Below are 23,273 nucleotides of genomic sequence, written 5' to 3' on the forward strand. Positions count from 1 at the left end.
TTTCTTCAATAAACTAGAGATGTACTTGATGGGAATTGTTAAATTTTTAAGCTTTACGAAGGCTAACCAGAGCCACTTGCTCAGTAGGAGTTAAAATTGTGTTTTACCATTTCAGTTTAGTCTGTAACAAAAGGCAGCGGACTCTGACCTAAGAATTCAGTTGAGTTTTAAGCCCTTATTCTGAACTGCAGATTATTGCTGCTAAGCTATAGGGTTCAGTGTATTACAAATTTTAGCCTATGCTAAACATCTGGGAAGTTTCCAGGTTCTTTGAAGCATGTGCAACCCTTGGGAGAAAGAAAAGAAAGAGGCATAACTCATTAAGCAGCTGAGTTCCTTTTAACCCACAGCACAACTGTTCTGTGCTGCAAGAGTTTTAAGCCTTTTGATGACTCTCATGTACAGGGACAGAAAGCGATGGCCTGTCAAACTGTGACAAAGGCAACACACCAGAAGCAAAGAAAAGCAGCTATACATCAGAAGATACCAGTAAAGTGAACTTTATTTTAAAGCTCATTAAAAAGCTTCACAATAACACTAACAGAATTAGCATTTCCTTACCCCACATGAAAAAAAAATGTATTGTTTAGCAAGAGATGAAATGTAAACGCTTCTGCATGCTACTAACACATTTCACCATCTTATTACCTGGTAAGTGCTTTGAGCTGCGATAACCAAAAACCTTAGAACTGAAACATTTCTTCTGGAACGTCCTTATGAGTGGGACAGACACTGGCTTTTTACTGACAACCCAATTAGATTTCCAAACAAAAGAAAACTACCTTGGCATCTACAAATGCCTACGAAGGTTTCGATTACAACCTTTTGAAGGAGCAGTGTATTTCAGAGCAAGGGCTTCTTTTCATCTTTAGTGATGCAAATGATTTAATACTGCACAGAAGCTTAGTATGAACTCACAATTCCACAGGAATCTGAAAGTTACCAAGGCAATTTTCCTTTTAGGATAGTCATGACCAACATTATTCTTATTCTTCCTCCTATAACACAATGGATCCCAAACAAGTCTTAAGAAAAAAAATATAAATAGTTCCCAAAACAATGCAATCCCACCCCCTCCATCACGTACAACAGCAAAAATATCTTCTGTCATGGGATGAAATAACTTGCTGCAAGTTCAGTGCTTTAATCCAAGTCCATGTTAATGGTGTTTTGATCACTTGGATGACATTCACCATTTTGTTGAGGCATTTCAGAATTTTTGTCATCTTCTCCCATGTCTTCTGTTTTATAATCACTCCGTTCATTTAATGGGTTTTCTTCCTTAGGAGAATCAACTTTTGGTTTTGGTTGTGTCACAACAGGTTCACAGACGTTGCTCAACTCCTAAAAGAAAGGAAAAAGGTGTAGTCGGAATATATATGAAGGACTCACCAGCTTCACTAGTGAGAAGTGTCTGGGCCCAGAAGACTGTTTGAAACTTGCTTCTGTATTTCTGAAGTCCAAACTGACAAGTACTTATTGTACCCTGAAATTAATTAACTAGCCTATTTTCTGAAGTTCTGCAGGCAAAGTTCTTCAACTTAATGTTGCAGTTTTCACACAGGTTTTTTTCAAGACTATTTTGTGCCTAGCAGCAACACTGAAAAAAAAACCTGAGTTTTTAAGGTGACTGAAAGACAAAATGTCAGTAAGACCTATATATTGTGTACAGTATAGTACCACTCCTGCTTTCTACTGAATCTCCTTCTTACTTGCAAGATGAAATTAGGGGAGAGGGAGCTGTGAAATAACTGTCTAACTTTAGCACTAGCCTCTAAAATCAGTTTATGGTACTTACCTGCAGCTTTGCCTTAATTTCACTTGAATGCACAGCTGGATCCTGATCTAAGCTCTTCTTAGCCTGTGCACTCACAGCATTATTCATCCACTCCACCACTTCACTAACACACTTCTCTACTTTCATCATTTCCATTTCATCAATATGGATGTATTTCTCATCCTGCCCAAAATAAAAAAAGTTACATTAGTTTGTATTACTATCATCAAGTTCTGCCAACAAGACTATTCCAATTATTTACAACTTAGTTGTGAAATTTACCGATTTTCAAAATAAAGAGAAGTTGGCAACAAGCCAAACATGTCACAGTAAGAAATAAAGATGCCAAAATGAAGACCTGTTTGCCCAATACTCAAAGCAGCAGCTACTTCACAGAGGTAACAGAGGCTCCACAAACAGGTCATGAAATAAAATGGAAATATTCTTAACAGGAATGATAAAAAACCCATCCTCTCCCTTCCTGGAGAGTCTTATATGGGTCCAAGGTAGTTTAGACAAGGTGATTCTGCTGTACACAAAAAGGGAAAAAAACAGATCATGACAAACAGCTTGAGTGTTGAGTGAGCTGCCCTATTAAACCTTACTAAGTTGAAACCAAAGGAATAAATTTTCAAAGATAGGAATGTTTATCAAGAAGGCAATCTTACGTACCAATGGCAAAAACCTCCCCAAACACTCACACATACTAAAGCTGGATGTTTTAGTTTATCCTAGCTTTTACACTAATGCTGCTCACCACGGCACAACTCTTGCTCCCAAAAGAACTGAAAGAGCAGCGCATTTCTAAAAAAGTCAGATTAGCTTTTACAAGGTCAAGAATCAGACCCCAGACTCACTCTCACTACAATGCCATTTTTGGCCTGAAAACATCCAAAGGGCATCAAGCAACTGAAGATATGACACACTGTCCAAGATCTGAGTACTGGGAAACATCTGTGGTGTTAGAGCTGTGACCTATATTGATAGCAGATTGCAGCTCATCTGAGAGTAAATTTGAAGCCTCTGCCGGTGAGCTTCAATAAAGCTCTATGTGGTAGAAATAAAGGTACTTTGAGGCCACTTACTTTATTCCTGAATTCCCCAGCTATTGTAGCATAATACTGAAGCCTGTGTCCCAATTCTTCCAATAGCTTTGGTCGCTCTTCTGCTTCTTGATAGCGCATTTCAATCGGAGTACCTAGTTTCTAGAGCAAGCAATTGCAATGTGTTATGGGATTCATTATCATCCATTCAATGGTGTTTTGTGTGATAGTCGGGAAATTTTGCATTTTGGGCATACTAAGAAACCTACCTTTAAATTCTCCAATTTGTCTACGTACACTTGCTTGGCTTCATCCTCCCCCTCTTCATATAGCCATCCTTCTGTCTCCGTCAGGAGGGCAGAGAACCCCTGCAGATCCTACATTCAATGTAATTCAACATGTCACATTAAAATATGCACCAATTGACAGTGTTTGTCTTGCAGCAGACAGGACACTGGTAAAAGTTTGCATTAATTCTTAGCCTCCTACATAAAAATTACATTTCTACAGCTTTTGCAGAATTAGATCACTTAAACCACACCAGCTTCAGAACTGAGAAACACACACATCTACAACATTTACTACATTCCGTCCTTTGTTAGGCCAACACCTGGGCTGAGGCTTTAATCCACAGTTCTGGTTATGGATACAACAACATAGCTTCTAGTCATCAACTTTACTCGAGAACACAACTTCACTCCATTTCCGACAAAACTTATTTCCAGGGATGTGTACCATTTGCTAAACCTGAACCTAACCCTGCATCAGTCTCAGTCACCATTCAAATGAGTTACAGTTTTCAGCTACTTCTAGGGTGATTATGAAAAAGCTTGACCAAGGAACACAAAATAAATATTTAGCATCAGTATTTTCAGAGAACCTCCTGAAAGTATAACCTACCTTTTCACAAACAAACTTCTCATAGGGTCCAGACAACTTGTCCCTGAACTCATACACATATTCCTCCACTGCATTCTTTGCATCATTTCTTTCTTTCTCCAGTTTATCTTGCATAATCATCTTCCCCTGTATAACCACAGAAAATATTTTAATTAAAGAATACCTATGTTCTAACAGGTTCTACAAAGCACAACTCCTGTAGGACACACTAATCTCCCAGAGGCCTTGGCTCATGTAACTGTTGGAATTCTCACTGCTACACAATGGACTCACCTGAAGAAATGGTTTATGCTTCTCTAGATTACAACAGCTTGAACCAATCTGTGATGTCATTCCATCGGACAGTGTGCTGATGCTATTGCTATAAACAACAATTCAACCTTTCCAATTAACATTTGTCAGTTACGTGTTGCAATTGGACTGTATGTTAACTCGTTGTAAATTATATGAGTTCACACTTCAGAGTTACAGTAAGAGATCAGAGGTTGCCTCAACAAGCAGATGAATGAATAACTACAACCAAGAACAGAGTCCAAACCACACTAACTCACCTCTGTTTCAATATACATATTGAGGAGGTCTTTTCCTAACTGCCAAACCAAGTTAGCTTCAATAGGCAATTCCACATTCTTCACTTTTATCTTGGGTTTTTTAGCTTCTGGGGGCTGATCACCTTTCTTCTCATTTGTCTGAGTTGGAGAGGAAAAAAAATAAGATAATTTTCCTGACTTCCTTCTGATGAAGGGGCGTTATGATGAAAGAAACAGTCACAGGAAGAACATGCAGACGTCTTCTGTCTTCTTTCAAAATCTTCAAAACATACTTGAGGCACTTTCCTTTTAGGGATTTCACCTCCTATCCTAGTTTCCTTACAGTCTACTTCATGGACAGGAAGTACTGAGCTACAGAAAGGACATTTATCGGAAACATGATGGAGTCTCAGGTTTTCCAGAGGTACCCATCTGTAGCTTAGCACTTCACTGGTGATACTGTGGTGGTGGTAAGATTTTTAACCCAAGATGTTTTTCATCTTATACAGATGACAGAGCAAACTACTGTCAGGCATATGTTTTTCATATTGACTATTTCCTCTCAGGTTTATGACTCCCTGATCTCAGCTTCTCTCAGCAGGCCTAATAAGCTTGGCCTCCAACAGTTGTTAAACAAATCGGAACATCTGCAACCCAAGCAAATGAGCTGCATAAAGGCAGGGAAGTGGTACAGAGCCTTCTTGCAAGAAATCTTTTGCAAGCTCTGTATGAAAATCCTCGTGAGATATATATTATTCTTCACAACAGAAAAGGTATAAAATTGGAAAAGGTTCCCAGTACCAAGTTCCTCACTTTTTTGCTGGAATATGTTACCATTTTAAAATCCACCATTATAGAGCATAACATTTTCAACAGAGTTAAAGGGTCACTCACTTTCTTGACATCTGGGATTTTGTTTTCTTCAGAGGGAGGTTCTGATGAAGGGGGAGACTGTGACGTTTGCTGACCATCAGTTTGTACCTGGGACTGTGTTCCAGCCTCACTGTTCTCTTGCTGGATATTTTTCTGAAATGAAAGCCCAGGCACAAAGGATGTAGAAGGCATGTGCACCTGTTTTTAAGAAGAGTTATAGGGCACTCCATTTCTGACACACATACTGTACAAAGTGCCCTACAATGCATTCTATGGACACACAGAAACACACACGCTTTAACTAATGGAGATACAGAGTAGGCGCAAGTTCAGAAGGACCTGGTGAAAATGTTACCAGTGCCAGGCTCACAGCATAATACTCGTGTGTGTGTGTGTGTGCACATGCTACCACTTTCTCTTACAAAATGTGTCCTTTAATTTATTGAGTCATTGATTTTAAGGTTTTTTTTTCCCCCCTCAGAGAACTATTCAAACATCAAGTACATCATAACAATGCTGCATTATTCCACAGTATTCCCCTCCCCTTCAATGTTGTAGAAAACAATACAGCTTTTCTTTCACAAAGTTTCGAAATGCTTCACTGATACAAAGGATTACACACAAGTCCTTTTAACACAGAGAGTATGGTGACTAATAACCCAGACCAAGCTTTCCTATTTGGAACAGTCTAAATTTTGGCAGCTGTAAGCAACCCCACCCTCGAGCAACCCACATGCTGCTGTTTGGTACTCTGCTCAATAACTGATTTTGAAATTCACATACTTTCAAGATAGCATGAATTTTCTCCCATTCTTATAAAGACATTTTATTTCCTGATTGTTATCCACATCTCAAAAATAACCTCATTTGTCTTCCTTAAAGGTATTTTTCTTCTAGAGTAGGTAACAGCAGAACACACTTTCATTAGTAAGGACATTTACACACAAGAAAGGTCAACTTACATCACTTGAGTTTTCAATAAGCCTCTGGTCCTGAGATTCCACTTCAGTCTCAAAACCAACATCTTCACTCTCTTCACTTTTAACTGGTTCTACCATGGATGCAGTGGACACACTGAAAATGCCATGAGTATTGACACGGACTTTCACTTTGACTTTAGACTTCTCTCCATCTTTCTGGGCTGCCACATTCTGGATAACATACCTACCTAAAACCAAAAGAATCAATACTCACACAGTAGACTAATAGGTCAGGAAAAACACCTTGCTTTTGCACAGAAGACACATTTTCTAAATATTTGATGAAGCCTCTGTGCTAACCTCGTGGTCCTCAATGAAATGAATACTGCAGAGAAAAAGCATCTCCAAACAAAACAAAACTACACTACCAAAATATATGTTGCTTGTCAACTTTACCTTACAAATCAAAAGGGAGGTTTATTTTCACCATCTAGGGTAAGTTCTCCTAGTAATACAGAGTAGATACAAAAAGTAAAAGCTCACTCTCCCTTACTTGTGTTATCTGTGATGCTATAATGGAATGAAAGAACTAGATGAAGACTTAGTCCAATGCCAACATTAAGTGGCATGTCTTTTTAACACAAGTTACTGACCAACACAGAAACAGTATTTCTAGAATTGTTATTTTTAGCTCCTAAGATCATACTTTTCCCATGTTACATGTGTATCACCAGAACAGTGACCTAGAGATTACAGTGCTTGTATAGCTGCTAAGTACAAGTTCACTGATTTCACGACAGACTGGACATAGTCATGCTGACACATACCCCACTCCTTCATCCATGCACCTAAACCACAAGCGTACAAGTTTTTGCCTGCTTAACTTTATGGGCTAAAGAATGTAATAACCCCTCTCTTGGAAAACCAATAATACTGGAGTTGTGACCTGTCCTGATTTTCAGTATTCTCATCAGAACTACTGACAACTATGTTCTAGGCAAAGAGATGATAAGTGAGTGAACTGAAACCAGTCTAATTTTCAGTTTTGTTTTTATCAGTTTGCTGAACAGCAGTTAAAGATCTTCCCATTTGTTGAAGCCACACAAACTGACCACTCACAAATCCCATGATCGGTCTTCAAGGTAAAAGGTAACATGAAAAGAAATCTGCTGTTGCTATAACTACAGAATATTTTGGTGGTTCCTAAGGCACAAGGTATTTGAACTTTGTACCACATAGTTTGCTTCAAAGCAGACAAAAAAACTTGATCTTTCCTGTTAGAATAATAGGTTTTGAAACTTTGTAGTGCATTAGGTGTTGGCTAAAATATTGGTAAATCAGATGGAGATAGTTTTGTCCTATATATCCTTTAAACGAGAAGGAGAGTATTTACAAAGTTTAATCTTTGACACTGCAGTTCTACTGCTACTGTATTTTAAGTGCATTCCTAACTAACAGGACAACTGCATTGTCAAATACTTAACCAATAGTTGTTACTTCTACAACCCTAAAGGAAAAGTTGAGCTTTCTAACAAAATGAAGCAATTATTTGGCAACTAGTAACAGTTTTATCTTAATCTTACATGCAAACATACAACATTTAATTGCATGCTTAGAATCCAAGAGCAGTCATTTAATTGGCCCATCTTTACCATCAGTCTATTTCTAACTAACCACATTGTAAACTCTTTGTGTCAACACTGTCAGTGTTGTAATTTGTTCAAAAGGATGAAAGAGTTGCTCATAGATGTTACCTAGGCAATTCAGATCAAGACTGTAATCCTGTAGCTGCCACTGTTTTCAGACAGCCTTGATTAAAGCTTCCTCAGCATTATGTTAAACTCTCCAGCTAGCTACTCAAGAAGGGTTGAGTTTGTTTTGTTTGTTTGTTGTTTTTTATACACAGGAGATATTTTGCAAGTATTCCTAGCTTCCTTTAGTGATAAGCAGGAAAAAAAAAAAGACTAAAAAAAGTTTAAGGTTATCTTGCACTGATAATCTCCTGGGCATTTGGCTACAGTTTCCCCTTATTTCTTCATTAGGCTGAAGCAACTTTACAAGTTAGAAAAATGTTAAAAATCCAAAATCGGTTAGCTATGGAATGGGAGAACTGAAAATTGGGCCCTTCAGACACAAAAGCCTAAATATGTCATCTAACCATACTGAAACATAACACAGTTACAGAAATTATTTAAGATCAAATAATGTAAGACAACATCATTTCCAGTACAATTACTCACCTATTTTTGACTCAGGATACGGGACTCCATTGGGATCAGAGTAAAAAGCTTCTAACTCAAATGGACCTTTCCTGTAGAATGTAAGAACTTTGGAGAAAGGTGCTGCATGATTTCTGCTGAAGACCTCATGAACTCTATAATGAAAGTAAAAAATAACACATTTAGCAGAGCATTTGAGTGGAAAGGTTTTGATCTAGGGTCAGAACTCTTCAGAGAAACATTACCATGTTTTGAAACATCTACCATTCTGAACAATTCCAAGAAAGATACTTCATTACTGTAATGTAAGGAAAAAAATATTACTGTGTGTACTATAATGGGAAACTGTTCTATTCCACTAATTTTGAATTTCATAAACAAATAAGTTTAGATGTAGGTGGCAATTCATTGACAGACTATCAAAAGACCCCCAACATTTGTTTCCTGCAAAGTCGTTATTCTGAACTTAGAATAATCTAAACCATAATTTGCACCGCTCTTTAGTCTCAAAAGGCTAATTACAGCCCTGTTAATTCCTTATTCATTTACTTTCTGTGAACCATGACATCAGATAATTATTCATTGTCTTTCTGTCATATCAAGAAATCAGCTTTATTTTATGGTAGGGTCTGTGCACTATTATGCCAGTCTGAATCCCACTTTCAACTAAGCTTTGTCTCCTGACTATGGAACAGTTTCATCTAATGACCTAAACATGAGAAAATAAGAGCATTGCCTCAAATGTGAACCCCCAAGTTGCTCTCAGAAGCATGTCACAGAAAATTAGGTTGTGCATCTCCACAGAAGACAGAAAGAAGGATGAATTACAAAGAACATGAAAAAGGTATGAATAGGCAACTTGAGAATTCTGACTTCCCCAAAATTAAATTCACACCTGGACACATCCTAGATAGCAAATGCATTTCCCCACAGGCACAGACAAGTTAATGGCAGAGAGCCCAGAGTCTTGAGACACTGCAGTTACAAATTTCTCTTACAAAGCACCCTAAGCTACACCCTTGCCTTTGGTAACTCATTAAATCCCAATTTGAAAAACCAATAAAGTTTCTTTTTCAACACAAGAGGAGCTACGGTTAAAATGCCAATGCATACCTTTACACCATCTCCACTGTCAACAGTCTCTGGTACATAGCCTACAGGTTTTCTGCATCAGAATAAGATACTCTAATTTAAATCCAACCAAGAACATTATCCTTAAATTATGAAGGTCAAAAGCTTCAGATAACCGTAGTTTGAGCTACCTACCCTTCAGTGTCCTCTGCTTCTGTGTTCCACAACAGAGATATTGGGAATGGTGTAGCATCTGTCACAGAGAATTCTCTCACTTTAAAAGCTGGAGAAAGAATTGCACACTAAACAAAAAAGAGACATGCATTAAAGTTGGTTAACCACTCTACTCCACCTGTCCCCAAGATAGATAAACATCTTTAACAAGAAAGAGAAACCTATTGACTTTACTAAAAGACAGCTAGGCAAACTGTTTGATTTCAATGAAGTACGATTAGAAAACAGAAATCTCACCCAGAAGTGTTTATACTCTGAGTTAGCAGGGCTTCTGGCCTTATTTTTACTGTAGCTTGTCTAAATGAACACTAGCATTGCAAAGAATGGAAGTGACACATTACTTAATTCTAAAAGAAGTGGTGTTTATCTTGCAAGTCCTGCATCTTTCCCTGGAGGCAACTTATCACTAGTCATGGAAAGCAACTAGGTAAAAAAAAGGTAAAGAAACAAGTCAAAGAAGAGAGGGTAAAATAAGAGAGTAAGTAAAGGAAAAAAGGAACCAGTCAGAATGAGTCATTTGCTTGTAAAATATAGTTCACTGGTTGGAAATTAAACACATAGAGGAGATAGAATAAAGGTCTCTTTCATATTGATGAAAAGCTGGATATCAGAAAAATACAAAATTGGTCATGTTTTGCACTCTCCATAGACACTTCACATTCTGTTGATTAAAAACATTTCTCCCCTCAGCAACAGCCATTTCTCAAAAGATCCCCAGGTCCTTTTCTTTTGAATACCAGTGGACTGCTTAGAGAATATGCCCAGTACCACTACTTTGAGTAATGAACCACAGATGTGTACTCTGGATTTTTCAAACAGCACAGTCCCATAAAAAAACCCTTTACTTTAAAATTGATAACTGCTATTTCTCATAACTGCCTGGCTAACTCTCCACAGAAGTGCTCTCAAGAAATGCAAATTATGTTTATCAAAGGTTGCCAGTACTATACCTGCAGAGCACAGCCTCTAGCTATTGCTTCATCTGCATTCAGTGTTGTACTGACATCCTTGCCAAAGAATTTAGCAATCCTCTCTTTGACAGCAGGAATACGGGTTGCTCCTCCCACAATCTCTACAGCAGTTATATCTTCCACTTTCAGTTGTGTTTGTTCCATTAGTGAAAGTAGAGGCATCTCTATCCTTTGCAGCAGGTCAGCACACAATTCTTCAAATTGTGACCTAAGGAAAGAAATGGAATTAACCTGCAAAGTAGGCTGAGGTAACAAACAGACGAGGTACTACATGAACAGGTGCTTACAGATTCTCCTATGCTGACATCAGTGTATTAATGTAGTTAACTAAGATAAAGATATTGTTTGTCCAGGTGTTGTAGAGTTGCCTCTCAGCAGAGGCTACAGATAAGAACACAGCAAACATTGATACTTCCTTTACAATGAAAAGGTGTTTCTGTAATACTGGAGGAAGAAAAAAATCTCCAACATTCTCTGGCAGTAGTAACAGGTCAAACAGTGACTACAAGTTAAGTTGTGCCTTTAAGTGTGTTCAAGAAGCAGACAAACACAGATTTAATTTGTGCTCAGGCCATAAGCAAGTCAACCCCCATAAACAACTCCTTTTCTGTATTCCCTTTCTCTGCCAATATTCACAGTACAGTAAGAACAGAAAAAAAGAACAAAGCTTCAATCGTTGTCATCTTAAGAGCAGGGTGGGATTTAGGTTACCTACAATATGCAGGAGGCCTAAATATGCAGTCACTTCCCCTGAGTCTGGCTTGCATGCATCAATCTGTGGTTTTAAGCACGTGATTCTTCCAAAAGAATCCACACTTCTTATGCAGGCTTTATTACAATGAAAACATTGCTCAGGTACCTGAACATTGTGTTTCACAGCCCTAGTTATTCTAGCATTACAAAAACGTCAGACTTTTTCCAACACTTGCACTATTTTAGCACAGTAAGTTCCTGTCAAACGTGAAAAGAAATATTTAAGAAATACAGTCACCAAAGCAACTGCCTGTCTTGTACAGAACTCACCTGTTCATTTTTCCAGATACATCAGTATCATTCATGAAACACTCAATATTTAGGGGAATATCTGTGCTATTTGAACTCATCAGTTTCTTCAGCTTCTCACATTCCTGATATAGACGAAGAAGAGCTCGAACTTTTGCTTTCGGATCCAGTTTGTACTTTGCTTTTATTTCTGCACAAAAGTAATCTACCAGCTTTCCATCAAAGTTTCTTCCACCTAAGAAAGGGTCAAATGCCGTGCCAAGTACCTAGTTTGAAAGAACACAATTATTTAGTCTTACATTCAGTAAAAATTCAAATGAAACAGCAGTCTTCCAAGATCAGCAAGTCTTCGCTTCAGAAAAGGTTGGGGACAAGTCAGCCTATCTTCCAATGCACAAGCTTAAGTATTCAATCAACTGCATCAGGCAAAAATTGCTCTTCACTTTTACAGTGGAAGACTAACTAGGTGACAATCCTAAGCATTGACAATTTTAACCCCTATACACATTAATTTAGATAAAACAAACCAAAGTGTAGCATTTGTATAGCTTACGTTGGTGTACTGAAAGGAATTTACAGACTATTTGAAATCTTCCTAGTGAAATAAACACTGAAAAATCTTCACCTTCTGACTTATTGCCATTTCCTAAGCACTAAATTATTCCCAAATTTTAAAAACAAAGCAAGTTTACAGGCTGTTTGATTCTTATGTCTCATAAAGCCTCTTATTTTCATTTTATCTCACTACCTTTAGTTTACTTTTGTTGAATGCACAGGCTGATACTTGAAACGCAGAATGTCCCATATCAACAAACACCACTATCCGTGGCTTCTCTTCAGGAGCTGGAAGGTCTTGTTTATAAATTCCATAATTCAGAGCCACTGCAAAACAAGTGTCAGATAGTATCAATGTGATCTCTCCAATTGCACACCACATGCATGTGAATATTAAGCTATAGGATCAAGAGCAGCAAGACAAATCCAGACATATACCTATGCAAGGTCTTACCTACATGGAAGTGCTATTCCACCAATATACGTTGAAGGATCCGAGGAGGGAAACATTCTTCCTCAGTCACGTATATGCTAAGTGTTTAAGCATGTAAAACTAAGAAGCAGTGATCCTGTTTGGGGTTTTTCTACTTTTATCTGTTTATTAACAACTTTACTTTGCAGAGTAATGATAGACACAGAGCATCTTTACAACAAAAGCCAAAACCAGTTTTGTATTTAAAAAAAGTATCTCCCACACATAAAAGTTTTGTCCGAGAATGGTATAAATGGTAAGAAGAGGCTGCAAAAGGGGACAATCTCAGTCTATACACAGTATCAGGCAGGGAGAGTTTGAGAAGTGCATCAAAAGTGTAAAACAGAAGCCAGTGGGGCATTTAAACACAGAATGGTGAAGTCAAATGACAGAACACAGTATTACAGTAGCATTCATTCTGAATGGATAGCAGTGTCAAAACTAGGCAAGGGGCTGATGCAGTAACTGAAGATAAATAAAACTCTAGAGTCTTGTCTATATGGTTACACAGGAAAGGCTGAGATTTTGGCATGAGACAGAATGTGAAAATGTACATTCTTGTGTACAAACTCCCAAGATTAAGGATAACAGCAGGATACTAGACAGATTATCAGGGAAAAGAATTAGAGCATTAGAGAAAGTGATAAGGAAGGTGAGGAATACGTGTTCTGAAGAGCAATGTCTTACAGTCACAGTGACATTCTCTCACTTTAGGAGAAAGGGACACTGACTCCCTCTCTCACATCATACACAGCAGTTCCAGACCATCTGGAACAAGGACAGCTCGGCTTCCCACTGATGAGAGACTTGAGATTTATGGATTCTGGTGTCTAATAAAGTTCCTCTGCATCTGGTGCACTTACTCTTATCTGTGTGGATTATTTGGGGTCTAGAAAAACCCAGTACCAGCACTCATTAATCCTTCCCACAAGCAGTAATTAAGAAGTGGTTAATTAAAACCAGAAACTATTTCACAAATGTATCCATTGTATCCTTGAAATTTAGACTTGACTGAAATTGCATATTGGTCTGTTCATTCATTTAACATTCATATTTGAGCTGAATGAACACGACTGAACACATTGCCCTTCCTTTCAAGCTAAAAATAAATTTATCAACAAAATCTGATAAATCAACAAAAAATCCATCTTTTTTTTTCTGTCCTACTATATCTCAAGACCCCTTCCCTAAAGACATAGTTAAAGATTCTTACATTTAAAATATTAGGAAGAACTTAACTAGTACTCATTAGCTTACAAGGTAAAGAAAGAAAGAGAAATGTTATGTGCTACACAGTAAAGAAACTCTGTTGTGCTGCTAAGGGGACGAAAGAGCTATCTGTTTTTCTGGTTACTGTTCATCCCAATGGCAAAGCTTCCAAAGATCCTTGCTAAGGATCCTGAAAAGATCAAGGTTCTTGCTTGGCCAAAGACTGAAGTAATGTTTTCTGCCAGACAAACAAAAAGGATGTGACAATGCCTTTTCTGACAAAGCCTTTAGTGTACTTCTGTCACACCATCAGGAGAGATTATCTCTGAATCAGATATGAAGGATTACTTTTGCTTCAAATACAGAAAAGCGTTGCAAAGGTACTCTTTTGATTGCTAAGGTCAGAAAACACCTTTTTTGGTAGTTTTAAACTTTTTTTTTTATTTTTGGATACAAAATCTCTTCATAAACATTTTGAAGATGTAACACAAAAGTTAAAAACAGAGAGTTGGCTATTTGTATTTCCTCCTTCTCTCTCCACAGTCACCCTAGATATGTACAAGCCCTGTAACTCAGAAAGATCCAGATGTATGAGACAAAGCATACCTATTGAGGGGGCCACACTTACCCAGCTCAAGAATTAACACTAGCACCAGTTCTCTGTAGCACTCTTGACTATATAAACAAAGAATTAAGCTAAAGCAACACGACAGAAAAATGCACTTACAGTTTTTGCAATGATACTGTCAGATTTGCTCTTCATAGGTGCAAATACATAATGTTCAATGTAAAGTTCATATTATCAATGAGTGTGTTTCTTAAAACCACAAACAGACTGAGAAAAGTATTGGAAATTATGAAGTGCTGATACTTAATCAAGGAACTTCCTTTAAGGATGTCTAAATCCTGCAACTGTGCATGTTTCTTACACAAAATCTAGACAGTAAACTAAATGGACAAGTAGTCCAGGCACACGTCGTGACTTCTAAGAACTCAGCGAGACAACTATCACTAAAAACTTCATCTCTTCTACTTTTTCCACACAGAAGACATTAAAGGACTGTAAATTAAGACAAAAACAAGTTTTTATAATATATCTCATGTCTGATTTTTCAAGTCTGACTTGTTGCTTTTTTAGCATAAACTAAATGTACATTGTACCACACATTACAGTTACAGAAACTGCAGTTTTATCCTACTTACCTGCTGTCATATCATTCATTAATCTAAGACAATTCAAACCAACAATCTGAGCTGCATCCAGAAGGGATCTCCTTTCAGCATCTGTGAAAAATGATGGAACCTGAAGAAAACAGGTGACAATGGCAAGTTATTCCCAGAAAATGAGACATCATACTGATTATTTATAGGTATTCATTAAAAAAAAAAAAATCTATCTATTCTTCCTCTTCAAGGAATACAGTTGCTCACTGCAAGTCTTTTAACATGCAACTACTGTACTGAACCAAGACTTTAATTATTCTATTCCATCAAGCTGAGAAGGCATTAAACGAGCATCAGCTAGTTTACATGAGCACACACTAGCAAGAAACAAATTAGTTATTTGTATACAAATGCTAAATTACTGGTGCAAAACACAAAACTGGGTATCATGGAGACAGAGATATGGAATAACCTTAACCAGAATTATCACATATACTCCTGTACAAGAAAGTAAAGAAGGAGAAGTAAAGTACAGCAACACAGAGGTGAGAGATGCAAATTCGTAAGGAATATATATAGATACAAATAAAGATAATCTCTATTAGTCAAAATTACTTTGGGCAAGAAGCAGATAGAGATTCTGACAGAATGCTGTTGAATATTTGCTACACATCTCTAGCACTAGTGTTGGACAGTGACCACTGGTGCTCTCAGGGACAGAAACTACACCATTAGAAGACACTAACTTTCCAAGTATCTACTGGAGAACAAACTCTTCTAATAATAACAGAACTAAATATTCCTAGAAGCAACGTGAGACAGATTTGTTCAAAGAGTCATTAAGAACAGAGACAGATGTTACTCTACACTCAGGTTTTGCAATGGAATCACTGTTCTTTATCTGAGGCTATTTTCTGTGCAGTCATAAATGGAGAAAAAAAAAAAATCAACTTACTGTGAAGATGAACATAAGCAGGACAGAAACTATGGCTTTCAGCTGCCAGAGGGCCAACTTTGACAAAGGTGTCTTTACCAAGTAGTTAGTGTGCTTAGTGAGTAGAAGGGTATATATCTGGATCCCAGAAGTGTTCTGGGACTGAGTTAAGACACCTACACGGGACTGAGTTCATGAAGTGGGTCAGGGTCTAGAATATGGAAGTGGCACTGGGATTTCTACAAGTCAAAAGCCCTAAAGTAAGCCAGGATTAATCCCCTTCTAAGTGCTTACGCACTGTTCTTATTCACTCTACACGAATAGAAACAAAATGCCCTCAATAGCTGAAGTTAGAAGACATAATGTTCTTGTGCACTACAATTACTTACAGAAATAACACAGTCTGTTACTGGCTTTTTCAGGTTACTCTCTGCAGTCTCCTTTAATTTAGTCAATAACATAGCTGAAATCTGTTCCACACTGAAGATATGCTCCTCATCCATGTACATGACCTGGATAGTAGACAGGTAAAAGAATTCCATTATTTCAACTGCAGGAAAAATTACTTACATTTAACGTTTTTTGATACATTGCTGACTTCATTACCTCATTATAGAAATTTACAATTTAATTTCCCAGTTGGCTGTCTACAGAAGCAGTAATTCCATTTTCACAGACTTAAAACATCAAGAACCATATCAAGTCTATGAATAAGTGGCTAGGAAGTGATTTAAAATGCAACACAAGTCTCAAGTGTGATTAAAACTAGACATGGTCACATAGTATTATCCCAAAAAAGTAAAAATAGACATCAGTTATCAAACTGCTGCCAACTGAAAAAAGTCCAAGTCCCTTCCAACCCTCAAGATTCTGTGATTTTGTAATTACACGCTGCCTATTTTCCTCACCATTTTTATGCTTCTGCTCAAATACATGAAGTCTCCAAAAGGAAGAACTGCGCAACAACAGTTCGTTTATGCACATGAGACAAGAAAAAGCTTAAAATTAATCTCAGAAACTAGTTTATCTGTTGCTCCTTATCAAGATATTATTCTTGAATCACCATTTTTCTGTATAATAGAATAAATGGCAATGATGAAGTGAAGGAATACAAAAATTACTTGTTGCAAACAGCACTTGTCTTTTATTCACATCAGTCCAATTTGGAGAAAAATTAAGCATTTCTGTTGTAATAGAAAAATCGTTCTCTAAACATCCCAGCCTTACAGAATGCTACTTACTGAATCAATTCTTAAATAGAAAACACTAATTTATTCTCCAAACAGCCTGAAAACAACAAAGAAACACCAAGTAGCACTGTTCTTCTAACACTAGATTCTCATAAAGTAAAAGACTCATATACATGCTGTAATTTGAGGAAAACTGTGATTTCTGTTTGAATTTATCCATTAACCTCGGATGTCACAAACAGTGACTCCTCTTTTGTAAAGCTTGAGTGCTCATTCAGTCAGAATTCTTTATAACGTACAATCTCCTCTGTAATCTGTTAATTATCTAGGCCTGATATTTACTGAAGTTTTGACATACCACTTTAAGGTAAGGAAAAAAGCAGCCAACTAAATTCACAGGTCTAAGCTAGGGTCTAGAAGCAGCCTCATCTGTTACAGAATCACAGAATAGCTGGGGTTTGAAGGGACCTCTAGAGATCATCCAGTACAGCCTCTGCTAGACCAGGTTCACTTTGATTAGGTTGCAGAAGAACACATCCAAGCAGGTTTGTAAGTCTCCAGTGGAGGCTCCACATCCTCCTTGAGAAGCCTGCCCAGGGCTCCATCACTCTCACAAACAAGATGTTTTTCCTCATACTCAAGTGGAACTTCCCGTGTCCCAGCTTGTTCCTGTTACCCCTTGTCCTGTCACTGGGCACTACAGAAAAAAGACTAGTACCTTATTATACCAGCAAGTTTTTATGATCAATATTTTAATATATTTCTGCAACACAATGTTATTAACTGCACCTATTCTAGGAAAAGTTGGTGTTCTATCAGCAAACTCCTTGAAATGTAAGCAAGTGGCACAAACCAGTTTTGAACATCTGTTGCAAGTAACTTATATGAGGCAGTCCACTAAAGTCAGACATATTGCTCATTTCTAGCAACTATTCTAAAGAAGAGTTCCTACCATTTCATAAGGAATTTGTAACCACATATTTAGACTGTTGCAATCCATTCCACACAGGAGTGGCGGACAGGTTAATATTTTGAAGTCAAACCATATGACCTCATAATTACCTTAGCAGTTTTTCTGACAGGAGGTTTGAGCTGGATGTGCAATTTGCCAACAGGGAAGCTCATATTTTAGCAATTACTCACAAATGAACATTAATTTAATAGTCAACATCCACTATTTAAAGATAATGCTGTCTATTCATAAAAGAGCTCTTCTTTAACAAAAAAGTTAAAAAACAATCTTTGGGGTAATTAAATAAAACCCATATTTTCATGACTGGGTACTAAAATGTAATGTTTTAAATTTAGGTATAAAAAAAATAAATACACTGCAAAATTACCTTTACTCCAACTCCACCATTCTTCATAGGAACCAAATCATAACTCAAATTTTCTTTTTCCTTCTGAACAAAAGGATCGTTAAATGCACGGCCATGAAACCTCTTGAAGTTAGATACTGTGTTGTGAGCATGAGTGATTTGCTGTAAAAAACAAAGGATATTCAGAAATGTGCAATGCTCAGTGCTATTTTGTATGCCTCCAAGCATCAGTCAAGATTTCATACAACCTGTTTCTGTAACACTTGTAATTACTCTCTGATACTTTCTATCAGCTTTTTACTACAGAAAATTATATGAGTCAGAGACATAGATACTTACAGGCCTATAAAATATATTAGGTATTATAGTGATTATACAAGCATCTCTAAAACTTGGAAGCAATCAGGAGAGTGATAGCACAATCTATAGCACCTACTACTCTAGTCACCTTTAGACAGAATTCAAACAGTTGAAGTCAGAAGCCAGCTTCACAAGTACCTGTAATGTTTGGAAACTGGCACTCCAATCCCAGCCACCTCACCTCCAGCTGTCCATTCTAAATTCCATTCCATTTCATTAAGTGCAAACAACTTTTTTTCACAGTGAAGTTTCAGGCTGGCTAAGTCTCCTCATATATTGTAATACTTCACCAGACCAACAAGATACAGTGCATAGACAATACCAAGAAACATGCAGCCCTTTTTTGCTAACAATGTCAGGTTAAACTACAGTACCAGGTCTCCACAGAACCAACTGACCTAGAGACGCACTCTTTATCAGGAATGCAATGCAGAACAGAAATTATACAAACAGACCAGCCTAAAAGGGATATTGCAAGTATCTCAGTAGAATTAATCCTATAAAAAAGAAACTACAGAAGTGCGCTGTTCTCTTCAGAACAGATAGCAACTCAAAGGATTAGCAACACTGAGGAAGACTTCAGGCATTCACTATCCTCCAAGCAACGTATCATTTTCTTACTGTATGCCACATTTTTCCATGATGAATTGAAGAATTTGAGCTACATCTTGTATTAAAAACTATGCAACTATGACGGGTGTCCAACACAAAAGCTTCCTGACAACACAGCAGGCAATAACAGTACCCATACTGTTATACAGCAGCTTTCAGAAAGCAGTGTGTGTAGAAAGATGTCACACATCTGAATTCCCTCCTGGGAAATCATCCTGAGTTTATTCTAACAAGCAAACAGTGCTCAGCAATTATTAGTAAGAGCACAAGTTAGCACAGGCCAAAAATCATGCCAGGAACTATTCTGGTACTTCAATGCAATAAAGTATTTAGGTTCCTGTGTCCAAGATCATTTCCCGGCATGGCTTCATTTATTTATATAGCCAAAACTTCAGAGTACTTGAACGCTATATAATTCACAGCTGTACTGATGAAGAACACAGTAACAGAAATTATGACCCTGCGGTGGGCAGAGAAGCACAAATGCTCTGTTAGCTTTTACAGCCTAATTTATTCTAAGAGAACAATCTTAAGATATTTTTGGAGTAATTGGATTCCATTAGCTCTGTAGCATGTTTTAATATCTTCCTGCTTAGTCACGATTAAGAAAGATGAGAACTATGGCCTGTTAACCAATATACTGTTCTTGTATCTCCAATGCTACCAAACTTAATTAAAGGAAACAGAAATTATCTGAAAATTTACTCCAACAGTAGTTCCTCAAGTATTAAAGAGAGTGCCTCCAAGCATTACGAGCTCTGTCACATGAAGTCACCAGTCAAAACCTGAAGTTTTTTCCTTTTGTTTTGTGAGGTTTGTTTTGTTTTCATTTTTGGTGGGGGATTTTTTGTTGAGTTTTTTTGGTAGGGTTTTTCTGGCTATTTCCTTGTTGTTTTTTTTTTTCCCTAAACTTTTTTCTAATTCACTTTCAACTTCTGTCACATTTTCAGCTCCATTGACTCTAACAATACTGAAACACACTCGGAAGTACGTAAGATGCAGATCACTTCCTGTTTAGAGCAACAACTCATTTCTGCACACTGACGAACCAGACTCATTTACTACTCACAATAGTGGAAGCAACCAAATAAAGAAAAGCAAGTGCTAAAATGAAATTTAAGGAAAAAACACAAATATATTTATTACTCCTAATGTCAACCTGTAACTGAAAAGGCATGTGTGCGTGTAAACATGTAACCCACTCCTAATGCCCTGGCTGTTTAAAATTAAGGGGGGAGCTATTATAGTGGGGGGAGGAAAGTCTGCTTTGTGTTCTCTCCATGGAAACCCATTGCAGTCCTTTTACTACAGGAGAGATCTGCACACACCAGCACAAGCTGCATGCTTGGGCTCCACTGGCAGCAGTTATGCAACAACTTACCATGTAATACCTAAGGATTTAGTCAACCATTACACTGAATTATGCTAAGATTTCTCAGACTTAAGTTCTCCTACTAAACTGAAAATAGCACTTCCATGAAAAAGAGCATTTAATCTTGCAGAGCACTTGAATCAGAAGAAAACCCACCCAAACTAAAGAATTACACCTTCAAAAACAATTAAAGGTAGTAAGCTATCTAAATAGCTTTAAGAATCTGAGACAAGACTCTCTCGTCATATCTAAGAAACTATATACAGCATGTAAAATGTTTAATTCAAGTGCAAGGAAAATCCTACATAAACTATAAGGAAAAGACACCAGATGAACTTAAATTGTCAGAAAAGGAACATGTTCAAATGGAAAGCAAAAGAGAGCAGTAACATTCTAGCAAAAACATCCTGCATGTCTCTGAAGGAAGAGGCATGGCAGCATAATGCAATTTTTCTGAAATAAAAGGCCTGACAAGAAAAATGAAGTTCTTTGGTTTTAAGTACAGCAAGCAAACTCTCTTTACACCCACTGGCATTTGGACAGTTTGCACTGGCCAATATACTGATATGCACAAACACCAGGAAACAACCTACCTGGTTTTTAGCTGAGACACCAATAGCTCTGTTTTTGGATCCAAATGAAACCACCGATCTGTAAAGAACAATAGGCTAATTAACTCAGTACTGGCAACAAATGCGACTAAGGACCATCACGCCTGTATTTCCTACGACTACAAATAAAACAACAAAGTACTTGCGCTGAAGTGCCACTCTCTCAGCTTACACTAAACTCCTACAATAAGACTCTTATCCATCTTGGCACGAATCCAGGACTTCTCAGAATGGTTTATCCAAACAGTTAAACAGGGCGGCCACTATTAACAGGTGACATCCAGACTACATCCTCTACCTCTGCGTTTAGGCGCTCGTAACTTCACAACCAACTCCTGCTTTGAGCCTAACCCTTTCTACCCCTGACCTCAGACCAAAGAAGAACTGCTCTGGAGCACTTCTAAGCTGCTGAGGCAGTTCTAAAAGTCCACCTGGCCGCAGACAGCTAGAGTTCGTGTCGTTCCCGCGCCTCGTTTAGAACAGGCTACCCCGACAGACGGGGATTCACCTGCCGCCGCCGGCTCTCCCCGCCTGCCACCCCACCAGCCGAGAAGCCTGCCTCTCGCGTGCCGCCCTCTTTCCGTGGCAGTGCCCGCCGTCCCCGCTCCGGCCGCGGCTCAGCACAGGGGCCCGCAGCGGAGCGCAGCGCCGCCCGGCCCCGCGCCTCCCCGCCGCCGTACCTCTACCCCGAGCGCGCCCCGGCAGCAACACAGCAGACATCACCCACCTACCCAGGCTGCCAGCCCCGTGCCGCTCCGACCCTCCGCCGGCCTTGGACCGGCTCCCCTCCCCCTTAAGGGACCCTGCCGCCCATCACTCACGGAGTGCACCGGTCGCTGAACTCATTGGCGACCGTCTCGATGCCGCCGGCCCGCGCCACAGCGATGTAGCAGCTCTGGAAACCCAGGTCAAAGCCCACCACGGCCATAGCTCCGCCGGCAGGGGGAGGGAGCCACCCTCGCCCTGCCCCGGCTAGCTCCGGGCGCCGGCCTCCGCTGCGTCCCGCTGCTGCAGGCGCCGGCGGCAGAGGAAAGGAAAAGTGCCGGCAGCGCCGCTTTAAATATGACAATGAGGCGAAGTTTCCAGAAACTGCGGCAGCCACTCACCGGCTCCACGTGCGGCTTCCGCTTCCGCCTTCCGCGGCGTTCTCGAACGATTGCTGCCAATAGGCGCCGCCGGGGCGCCATGACGTAGGCCGTTCTCATGGCGACCGCGGACGCCGCCGAGGCCGCGGGGGCGGGACGGAGTCGGGGCGGGGAGAAGGGCGGGGCCGGGGCCGGGCCGGGGCCGGGCGGGCAGCGGCGGGGTGGGGCCGGGCAAGGCAGGAAACGCGGTGTCTCGCGCCGGGCTGTTGGTGGCCGTTAGACGGTTCCCCCGCGCGCTCCTTTTCCCTCTTCAGTTTGGCCCTCTCGAGGGGCGATGGGGTTTCTCGGCCGCCCGGGAGCGGTTGTGGGGCTGGGCGGCGCGGGCTGCTGGGGACCCGGGCTAGTTGAGGAGTTCTGCTATTGCTCTCTGGCAAGAAGTGGGGGAGAGGGGCGTTCGTGTGGGAACTGAGGTTTCGATGGAGTGTTGGGAATGGCACGTGTTCTTTCCCAGCCGTGAACCTAGGGCGAGGCAGAGGCTATGAGAGGAAGCTGTAAGGAGGCAGGTGAAGTGCAGCAGTGCTTTTGCTGTTCGAGTGTGTTACTCGGCACAGCTGTTAATGAATATGCCTGTTACTGAGTCTGTATGTGTAGGGGAACAGGAGATAAGCAGCTACCTGTGGCAGTGTCCTCATTCCTCTTAATACCCTGGCAAACCTCTCTAGAGTCTACTACATTTTTAATAGGTATTTCCCCACTGTGCTGTTGGGGTGCTCTTAGCAAAAGGAAATATAACAGCTCAGGTTATGTTACATATCTCATACTTTCCTGAAGAGGAGCTTTTTTCTCTGTG

The 23,273-nt window shown here is 39.3% G+C and overlaps 1 protein-coding gene across 3 annotated transcripts; it reads right to left on the reverse strand.

The window, feature by feature from the left end:
* Positions 1–484: 484 nt before the first annotated feature.
* Positions 485–22,408, reverse strand: HSPH1 (heat shock protein family H (Hsp110) member 1). Of its 3 annotated transcripts, none has more exons than XM_061993454.1 (18): positions 22,160–22,408; positions 21,321–21,378; positions 18,405–18,545; positions 16,264–16,386; positions 14,980–15,079; positions 12,289–12,422; positions 11,562–11,806; positions 10,518–10,746; positions 9,529–9,635; positions 8,284–8,417; positions 6,086–6,291; positions 5,145–5,321; positions 4,272–4,409; positions 3,721–3,846; positions 3,090–3,197; positions 2,863–2,982; positions 1,799–1,960; positions 485–1,344 (listed from the first exon to the last, which is right to left on the reverse strand). In XM_061993454.1, the coding sequence occupies exons 1-18, from the start codon at positions 22,264–22,266 to the stop codon at positions 1,144–1,146; spliced, it is 2,616 nt and encodes an 871-aa protein (XP_061849438.1). In that variant the 5' UTR covers positions 22,267–22,408; the 3' UTR covers positions 485–1,143. The 3 variants fall into 3 exon arrangements, with proteins under 3 accessions (XP_061849438.1, XP_061849445.1, XP_061849452.1); XM_061993461.1 differs by having other exon boundaries at positions 5,145–5,276; positions 22,160–22,407; XM_061993468.1 differs by lacking the exon at positions 5,145–5,321 and having other exon boundaries at positions 22,160–22,407.
* Between the last annotated feature and the right edge of the window lie 865 nt (positions 22,409–23,273).

Source organism: Colius striatus, chromosome 1 (genome assembly GCF_028858725.1).
Source record: "Colius striatus isolate bColStr4 chromosome 1, bColStr4.1.hap1, whole genome shotgun sequence".
Classification (NCBI taxonomy): Eukaryota; Metazoa; Chordata; class Aves; order Coliiformes; family Coliidae; genus Colius; species Colius striatus.